Here is a 10,794-nt window from a genome sequence, read left to right on the forward strand (position 1 = left end):
TCTCAGATTCTTTTCCTTCCTTTGGAGTCTATTTTCATAAGCATGAAGCTGTGTTTAATGAGAATATCATTGAACTGGGAGATAACAGATTGTATTCTAGCTCCACATTCATAACTTCCTTCCTGTATGCCTTGGAAAAGTTATTTGCACTTTTCGATCTTCAGCTTCCTCTTCTGAGAATGAGATTTGAATAGTTTAAGTTCCACAGCATCTGACCCTACCCCTTCCCATCCCTCATGCCCTATCCCCTCCCTCGATCACTCTGCTGCAGCCACTCTAGCCTTATTTTTATCCCCAATTCATGTCAAGCTTTTTCAGCCCTAGAGTATTTTCATTTGCTGTCCTCTCTGCCATTGTCCTCCAGGCCAGTTTTAGCCCTTCATCTCATTCAACTTCATTTTTTTCATTTGTCATATTAATATTTTTAAGCAATGAACTGGTTTCTTGGTTTTATTGCTTGTCACTCTCCCAAGAATATAAACTCCATGGAAGCACGACAGAGACTCCTCATAATCTCAAATGGTTAGAACAATATTTAATATATATAAGATCCTCAATAAATATCTTCCAAATGAATGGATGATTTTCTTTTTATAATTTAACTTTTGCTTTTAAGTTCTGGGGTGCATGTGCAGGTTTGTTATGTAGGTAAACTTGTGCCATGGGGATTTTTTGTACAGATTATTTCATCACCCAGATATTAAGCCTAGTACCCATTAGTTATTTTGCCTAATCCTATCCCTTCTCTCATTCTCCATCCTCTGATATGCCCTAGTGTGTGTTGTTCCCCTCTATGCGTCCATGTGTTCTCATCATTTAGTTCCCACTTATAAATGAGAACATGCAGTATTTGGTTTTCTGTTCTCATGTTAGTTTGCTAAGGACAATGACCTCCAGATCCATCCATGTCCCCGCAAAGGACATAATCTCATTGTTTTTTATGGCTGCATAGTATTCCATGGTATATATGTACCACACTTTTTTATCCAGTATACCATTGATGGGCATTTAGGTTGATTCCATGTATTTGTTATTGTAAACACTGATGCAGTGAACATATGCATGCGTCTTTATAATAGAACAATTTATACGTTTTTTGATATATACCCAGTAATAGAATTGCGGGTCAAGTAGTACTTCTGTCTTTCAATCTTTGAGGAATCATCACACTATCTCAATGGTTAAAGTAATTTACACTCACACTATCCATGTATCAGTGATCCTTTTTCTCCATAACCTCACCAGCATCTGTTTTGTTTTTTTTTTCACTTTGTAATAATAGCCAAAGAATGGATGATTTTCAAAACAGGATTTATTGGAGAAACTTTATTATTCAAGTAGAATCCTACCTAAACACTTAATACACAAACACAACTAAATAATATCAGATCTCCTGTGATTGTGGAAAAAGAAGACAAGACACTTTCTCCACATAACCCTTGAGATGCACCTTAAGGCATCCTCTCAGAATCCAGCTCTTTAGAATTGTCTCGGAAACCACTGGGAGAGACCAGTTCTACATTTCATAACCGTTTATGATTATGCTTCTAAGTTCCTTCTTTAATCACAACATATAGTATTCTCTCAGTTCTAATGCTTACAAAATTTGGGTGCATTTTTCCATGGATGTGTTACTTTATTGTAGTGTTCCCATCCTCATTCCCTCTCCTCACTGTAAAAATGCTTCTTGCAATCAAGGAACTGCAGTATGTAGAACAGAGTTCCACAGGTCCTCTAATTAGTGTGGTTAAATTTTTACTTTAGTTTCTAAATGAGCTGGTTTGAAGTCCAGTCTGTGTGCTGTGGGAACTCCAGTTTTTTATTCAAATCTCTAACTGTTTTGAGGGGTTATATGCTCCCAGTACTACCTCTGCAGCTCACTTCCTCAATGTATCTTGGGGCCTAGAAGCTACTCCCCGCTCCCAGCACCAAAGCCAGCAACTGTGCTGTTGATCAATATGCAAATTCACTCATTCCCTTCATCACACTGCTGATGTAACACTATTTGCAGCAGACTTGTACTGAAGATTCTTTGATTTTTCATTTTGTGTGTATATAGAGAGGAAATAATTAAAGGGAATTACAGTGAGACATAAAAGGAAAATAATTAGAATCCAATGTTATCATTAATGTTCTCGATATCCATCTGATAATCCTCTAGATGAGAAATTTCTCATTGATCTTTTTACTAGTTATTCTCTGTTCCTCAGCTTTTCTGTTCTACTTAACACACTCACTTATCACAGCTGCAAATATCAATTTCAAATTTTTATTTCTTTTTCAATTTAGAGTAATTTAGCTCTCTGTTTTCATCTCCTTCTTCTTGATCATATTCTGTGCAGCCCCCTATTTCACAAGCAAAGAGGTCCTCAGGATTTTTTTTTTATACATAGGACCATAATTTTCATACAGATCATGCCACATTCTTGCTACATGCAAGCAGCTCTAGGTAGTTCTTGCTTTAAATAGCATTTCCTTTTCACTCTTTCTACATTTCTGTGTATTAAAAACTTATTCTGGTTATTCCATCGCCCAGTAAGACATCATCCTGTACACTTAGTAGAAAACAAAAGTATAACCTTATCTCTCATCTGCTTGGTCTTCACTCCATAAACAATGGGGTTGAGTGCAGGTGGGATAACAATGTAGAGGTTGGCGAACATGATGTGGAAGCTGAGAGAGACACTGTGTCCAAAGCAATGGGCAAGGATGGAGAAAAAGGCAGGTGTATAAAACATGAGGATGACACAGACATGAGAACCACAAGTGCCGAGAGCTTTCTGGCGGGCATCTTGGGAAGGAAGGCGAAAGACAGCACAGAGGATGAGGGTGTAGGAAACAGCAATGAGAATCACATCTGAGATGACCGTCATGATGGGAACACAAAAGCCATACCAGATGTTGATGGAAATATCAGCACAGGCGAGCCGGGCAACACCTATGTGCTCACAGTGTGTGTGGGGTATGATGCGTGTCCTGCAGAAAGGCAGGCGTGTCAGCAAGAATACATCTGGCAGGATGATGCAGAAGCTTCGAAAGGAGATGCCCATAGCAATCTTGATGATGGTCTTGGGAGTCAAGATGGTGGTATACCTCAAGGGAGAACAGATGGCTACATAACGATCAAATGCCATGGCCATCAGAATGGCTGAATCCAGGACAAAACTGTAGTGAAGGAAGAACATTTGTGTAAGGCATCCTGGGAATGTGATTTCTCGAGCCCCCAGCCAAAAGATACTGAGCGTTTTAGGTACACCAGCTGTGGACAGGATGAGGTCAGTCATGGCCAGCATGGAGAGAAAGAAGAACATGGGTTCATGAAGACTATGTTCCACTGCAATGAGGTAGAGAAGGATGCAGTTTCCCACAACAGCTACAATGTAGACGATACAAAAAAGAACCCCAATCCACACATGGAAATGCTCCAGGCCTAGGATCCCTACCAGAATGAAGGGTCCTGAATTGTAACTACTCAGGTTGAAAATGATCATGGCACATGCAGATGGCACAAATCTCAGGTCCTAAAGAAAGAAGGTGATGAAAGAGAGTTAGAGAAACTTGAGTAACTCTCACTTTCAACTAATCATTATTATACCCTCCTGAAGATAAAGTGACCTTGTAATTTGTCATCCAAAATGGAACCCGTTTGAAATGAACAAAGGTTAAATTTGGTAATAATGGTAGCAACATGCATAAACCAACATTGTTCAGATACAAATAGATATATTATTAGTCTATGTGAAGAGAATCTCTTCTTTCTTCTGGCCTCCCCCGGTAGCTTACAGAGCTTCTCCAGGAAGCCTTCCAGACTGGTTACACTCTTTGTTATACACTGTTCTCCCATACAAGTTAACAAAGTACAGAATATATTTTTTCATGGGTTAGTGGATTATAGCTCATATGACCTTATGGACATGATTATTTAGGATCTGCTTGCTCTGTCATTGTGAATTATCTGTCTCTGCTCCCCAAGACAGCTATTTGCTTCTCTTAAAGCTACCTGATGACTGTGGCTCTTAGATTTGTAAGATCAACGCCTCTTTATTGCCATCTAAAAACCTATTTCAGTTCAGCAAACACTAGATGAATTCCTACACTATGCTGGATAACATGTGTAAAAGTTTAAACTAGAAAACTCCCTATAGCTGAAGCTCACTAGCCTTTCTTCTCAAAAAAAAAAAAAAAATTAGTAGTTTTTCAACACTCTATATACTACACAAGTGTGTAATAGTCTAATACTGTGGACTTAATGACACTATCAGTCAAGGTTTCTGTCCAAAAGGAAGATTGCTTTTTTTGTGAACATACATCTATTAGATAGACACATCAACCCAAGACACATATTCTCTCAAACACAGACCCTTAATACTCAAATTTTCAGGCATATCTTGACCTATACTCACATTCTGTCATATATTTTACTACCATATATTTACGCATATATAATCTTACACAATTATAAGCCCCCTCTCCTCCCATCTTCCCACACACTTGCTGAGAATGCAAACAAAACGTTTCATAATTGGATTTTGCCTATATTTCCATGAACTCAAATACAACAGATGTTCATGAAGCTATCCAAAAGCATTCACAAACACACATGGGTCCACAGACAGTTAATTCTCAGGGTTCTCGTTTAACACAAGTCTGGTTATTTCCTAAAACCTCCACGGGTCCTATACATTCATCCTTCCCCAGCAATGCCTCTACCCACCCTTATCAAACACCCCATTGCATTACATAGAAAATATTTTTTATACCTGTAGATAATTCTGTATGAGTAGAAAGATACTACACATGCAGGTGCTACAGGTAATGAACCATGTAGCAAGGCCAAGGACTTACAGAATCAGGACTAAAATGAGGCTTGTGGTAGCCATATCCTTCATATTCCTAACCTGAGAAGGCCAAGAATCATGTTCAAATTTATCCCTACTCCTGCTTTTTATTTCCTTCTTAGGCCCAGCTCACAATACATTCCATTCCTCAGACCAGGTCTTATTTTCTCCACTCTTCTTTTGGCAAAAGAGATGCTCTTTGTCTTCCTTTCTTACACGTCCTTATCACAGGTGAAAATACCTTTCTTACAGCTCAAACCTTCCTCTACAGTGTCTTCACATTCTAGATTCTGGGAACACAGTCCAGACTTCAGAGAGAGTGGATCACAGCCCAGCCCCTCATCTACTGAGGATTCAAGGTTTTCCTGTTTAGTCACCTTCATCTTGGCTCTCTTATCCACCGGGGGTATAGAATTCACCTGTGCTAAGACTAGAAACCTGACTAGGTTTTTCGGCCTTCATGTTGAAAACTCCTATGCTACTCACATAATCAAACAGCATGGGGCATCAGCATACTGAAACTATATATTAATACTTTGAATCGCAGGTCTCCCAACTTGTCTGAGGTCATTCTTTATTCATACATATGTGGGGGTTTTCTCAAGTTTTCATATTTTCATGAACTCAAATACAACAGACGTTCATAAAGTCATCCAGAAGCATTCACAGACACACATGTGTGCACAGAAAGTTAACTCTCAGGGCTCTCATTTAACAATCAGACAAATCCACAGCATGGAACAATTTATGACAATCTGCTGTCTTTTTTCAAAGCAATGCCATTAAAGGGGAAGGGGAATATTAGGTAAGGAAAATTCATTTCCAGATTGAAGTATATTTAAGAGAAAAATGCAGTGTGGTTATGCCATGTTATGTTATATTGTTATGTTGTGTTCTGCTATGTTATGTTATGTCATGTTATGTTATGTTATATTATGTTTGTTATTTAGACAGAGTCTCACTCTGTTGTCCAGGTTGGAGTGTAGTGGCACAGTCTCAGCTTCCTGCAACCTCTGCCTCCCAAGCTCAAGGGATTCTCCTACCTCTGCCTCAGCCTCTGGAGTAGCTGGGATTACAGGTACCCACCACCACACCTGGCTAATTTTTGTGTTTTTAGTAGAGATGGGTTTCACCATGTTGGTCAGGTTGGTCTCAAACTTCTGACCTCAGATGATCCACCCGCCTCAGCCTCCCGAAGTACTGGGATTACAGCTGTGAGCCACCACACCCGGCCTGCAGTGAGGTTCTCAATTGAATTTTGTTTAAACAAACCAGATATTGAATTCAATTAAAGAATAATTAGGGAAACTTCAATATGAACTAGGTATTGGTTGATATAAAGGAATGTGTGTTTTTTTAATCATTAGTGATTATAGTATTATGGTACATACACACGCATACACTCGGGCATCCACATTATGTTGCCTAAATATTGGCACAGAGTGTGTGCTCTGGAGCCTCAGAAAGTTAGGTTTCACAATTTTAATCCTGGTTTCATAATTTACTAGCTATGTGAATCTGGGCAAGCTATTTAAATTGTATGATCTTCAGGTTCCTATGTTTTTTTAAAAATTAATATTTCTAGTTTTTATAGTTATTATTAGGACAAAATGATACACACTGAAAAATACTCTTTAATATAGTACCTGAAGCATATTAAGCTTGTAACAAGTTTTACTTCTTTAAGTTAGGTTATATTTTATATCATTAGTATTATTATTAATAGACCACACAGTGGCGAAGAGAACAGAAATAGCAAGATGGATAAAAATTGGCATACACACATCCCAGAACACTTAGTTCTACAGTTTAGGTTAGAGTTACGGACTCTTGTCGTATGTCTGAAACAGAAATTTCCTAACACTGCTAAGTGGTCATACTTAGCCATATAATTGTCCATCCGTTTTGATCTTTTATGTCTATTCAGTGGAGCATATACACAAGTATTGGAGATCAGGGCCTCGGTTTATAAATCAGAGTTGCTCAGGGAAGAAAATTATAGTGCCCAGTCTATGGCCCCTAAGAAATAGAGGCCTGGCTTTTCACTCACTTTCTCTCTCTAAGTCTTGTCCCAATCAAACCCCTTCAAACAGCCAATACTTACCAAATCTTGGAAATCAGGCCAAAGGCAAAGAAGAAAGAGTGTGTTGACAAAGAAAATTTACAAGGGAGCAGACACACCAACCAAAAAAAATGAGTAAAAGGAAAAAGAAGGATGTTAGAGAGGTTGATTCCCTGCCCATTTATTTTCTCTCGTCACTCACTGCTCCTTGCGGGAAAAAGGTAGGTAGTTAGGGGATTAGGGACTCTGACTGCCCTCTTCTCATCCTCAGGGGAAGAAGATGAAAAAGATTTTATTAACCTTGCTCATGCCTTTTAGTTAACACTGTCTTACGGTGGTTTATTTATTTATTTGTGAGCTGATGTGTATGTGAGTGGAAAGCTGTGTGTATGTGCCTATCACATCACCCAGGTTTCAAGTTCATGTCCTCACTTACCCGATAAAGGATTTTAGATGAGTGAGTTAATTTCCATTAAAAGATGGTCATATTAGTACCTGTCTCTCAAGATTTTATGAGTATTGACAAATTAAATAGGATATTGCTTATGAAAATGTTTAACATATTGGCAAATCCATAATATAGACAAATAACCTAGGGCAACTAGGACAAGCTAGAAGGCTTGCAGCTGAATTTCTGACCCACATATAATAAGAGAATAAAAATTTATAGCAGGTAGAAAGTGTATTTTTAGCCTAATTTTTATATTAATTTTTTTAAATGTTTATTTCTATTTTTCTTTTTGCCTTTTCACTTTTAGTAACTAGCAGAGCCAAGATCATTAGATATGAGGCATAACAATGCCACATAACACATAACATAAATATGCCATGTAACAATGTTTCTGAACCATGGCCCCATAAGATTACAATACCATATTTTAGAGTACCTTATCTATGTTTAGACATGTTTAGATAAACAAATACCATTATATTACACTTGCCTAAAATATTCGGTATAGTAACATGATGTGCAGTTTTGTAGCCAAGGAGCTATAGATTATATTACATATAATATATATAATATATTATAGAGCCAAGGCTATATCATACAGGTGTCAGTAAGTAAATTCTATGATATTTGCACAATAATAAAATCATCTAACAACTCATTTATCAAACTGTACCCTCATTGTTAAGTGGCACATGACTATATTTTTATTTATTGTATGCAAAATACATCAAGTAATTTGGGAAACAATGCATGTAGCTATTGTCACATATTAAGAGATAGAATATAAATCCAAACAAAATTCTCTGAGTCCAAAGAACATTCTTTTTTATTAAAATTATATGTTGGGAGTCATTGTAGAAATAAAAGTTCAGTGACATGTGAATACGGTAGTAGCACAGGGATGGGAAAGTAGTCTCAAGGTAAAGAGACATGAACAACTCTGGTATTCTGAGTCCAGTGAAAGCAGTGAGAGTCTGAACTACTGGGGTAGGGGAGGAGAGTGCCTGCACTCAACTGGGGAATCCAAGAGGTTATTTAGAAAAAAGTCACAGGCTTTGAGGACATAGCAGACTTGAAGGGGAAATAAGACATTGACTATCACTGCCACCTGGGAAACACCTAAAAATAATTATTACTGACTGAGTGACTGAATGACTCGCTGTGACCAAGTTATGCATGCTGGATTTGAAGAGATAATGAATCATACAGAGATACATTTTTGGCTTGTGACTGCTTTTCTATGGAGTTACAAACATGAAAAGAATTTGAGACCACCGGTGCTTCCAATTGGTCAAGTCTAAAACCCACTTCTGTACATGCTTTTCCCTTTTACTAGCCATAGAAATTCACCTTCCTCTTTTTATTCCTTTTGGAAAACTCCACCCAACCACGTCTCATTTGGCTTTCTCAAGGTTGAGTGAAACACTGAGTTTTATCATTGCCTTATTCCTTGGCTTAATATAAACACCTGCACTCTTAAATTAATAATTTTTATGATTATTTTTGTTTATTAATTTGATAAACCTTGCCTATGTTCCTAGTATATTCTAGGTATTATACTTGATATTGTCTAGAAATGAGCAGGAGTGAATAAAGTAAAAACCCAGAACCTCACAGAGTCATCAAAGAGGTAGCTTCCTATCTTACTATGATGTATAAATAAACTACTATGATGTCTACATCTGAAAAACCATTGAGATTTGCCAGTCATTATATTTCTTCATCAAAAGTTTTATAATTGCTTTAAAGCAATCATAAGGAATTTCAAAAGTTCTTATTTCTAAAAGTCAAAAAATATTTATTATTTCCTATATTCAGAATTTACTTTGCTGTAACTGAAATGATTGAGTAGACTTCTGCCTCAAATCACAAAGAAGGCAAAAGTCGAGTTCTCGTTAATAAACTTTAGTCTGTCCTTTCTCTTGGGCATCTGAATACAGGTTCAATCTTTGACCTAACATATACTAGGAGCTTGTCCCTACCTTTAAGAGCTCAGGCACCTGTCATTGGGGCCCCTTGGGAAAGAGCAGAAGGATTCTGTTCTGCATCGGCTTGGTCTTTACTCCTAACATCTCACCTTAGTAACCAGGAGAGCCAAGATCGTTATTCTTTTTTTTTAAGACAGGGTTTTGCTTTTGTTGCCCAGGCTGGAATGCAATGGCGTAATCTCTGCTCACTGCAAGCTCTTGCCTCTTGGGTTCAAGTGATTCTCCTGCCTCAGCCTCTGGAGTAGCTGGGTTCACAGATGTGCACCACCATGCCTGGCCATTTTTGTATTTTTAGTAGAGACAGGGTTTTACCATGTTGCCCAGGCTGGTCTCAAACTCCTGACCTCAGGTTATTCACCCACCTCAGCCTCCCAAAGTGCTGGGATTACAGGAATAAGCCACTGCGCCCCGCCGCAAGACTCTTTGATGTTGCTGTTACACGAGGTGACTGCCTCAAGTCACTGTGAGATGCCAAGAATGCAGAAGAGGGATGGACGTGTAGCGAAGGATGTAAAGAAACAGATCGCTGGAACTGTAATTTGTCCCACACGCTGACCCAACCCAAATTTCAATGACTGTTCTGATATCCCAGACACTACACAGAGACAGGCTTATAGACCAGAATGCTCTCTGAGATTGTGATGTTTGTTGCCTCCCCTATGGAATGACATGAGAAAGGGTATGAAGCTCAATCTCAGTCCACCCTTAGGAATTAGTGAGGAAATCTTGTTTAAGAATCAATGGAAAAAAAAAAAAAAATCAATGAAAATGGTTTTGTGTGCTTTTTACAAATACAGAGGAGACCCCTAGTGGAAGAAAAATAGAATTTACATATTCTAAATCCTAGGTCAAACTAAAAGAAAATAAGCAAATTTTATAACAAAAGCTGATAGTTTTTGAAAACCTTAATATGCTACATGAGGCCACTTTTGTAATTTTCTTAACAATTCTATGAGACAGGTAATAATATTATCCACATTTTAAGGATGCAGAGAAAAGTAATTTGTCAAAACCCACACAGAAGGAAATGTAGCGCTGGGAATCAGACCCACTAGTCTTCCTAGACTCCTCTGTATATGACCAAAATTATCTACAGAGCCTGTGTGGCAAATAACATGTATAATATTGCATAGAAAAAGATACAAAATTAACCAACATAAAGAAAACATAGAAAACTTAAAGTATAAAACAAGTGAACAGCATAAAACCAACTACATCATTTATGCTTGTAAATGTAGATTGCTTGAATTCCTCTATCAAAAAGCACAAAGATAAATAAAGTTTAAAAAATTGAATTATATATCACATGAGAAATATCTAAAACAAAATGATGCAGAAAACATAAACAAGTGTGAATAAACAAGGATACAAAGGATAGACAAGTGTGTTTCAAAAAAATTTAAATGTGATGGAAGTAAATCTACCAAAATGGAAAGCAGAAAAAGTAAAATTTAA

At 37.6% G+C, this 10,794-nt stretch overlaps 1 protein-coding gene across 1 annotated transcript; it reads right to left on the minus strand.

Annotated features, from left to right (window-relative positions):
* Positions 1 to 2,543: 2,543 nt before the first annotated feature.
* Positions 2,544 to 7,032, minus strand: LOC101032371 (olfactory receptor 52H1). The gene is made up of 2 exons (XM_003923358.3): positions 6,943 to 7,032; positions 2,544 to 3,521 (listed from the first exon to the last, which is right to left on the minus strand). The coding sequence occupies exon 2, from the start codon at positions 3,489 to 3,491 to the stop codon at positions 2,544 to 2,546; it is 948 nt and encodes a 315-aa protein (XP_003923407.2). The 5' UTR covers positions 3,492 to 3,521; positions 6,943 to 7,032.
* Positions 7,033 to 10,794: the final 3,762 nt, after the last annotated feature.

This window comes from Saimiri boliviensis, chromosome 6 (assembly GCF_048565385.1).
Source record: "Saimiri boliviensis isolate mSaiBol1 chromosome 6, mSaiBol1.pri, whole genome shotgun sequence".
NCBI lineage: Eukaryota > Metazoa > Chordata > Mammalia > Primates > Cebidae > Saimiri > Saimiri boliviensis.

Excerpts from the sequence above, each read along its gene's own strand:
- LOC101032371 (XM_003923358.3), bottom strand. The coding sequence starts at position 3,491 with ATGATCATTTTCAACCTGAGTAGTTACAATTCAGGACCCTTCATTCTG.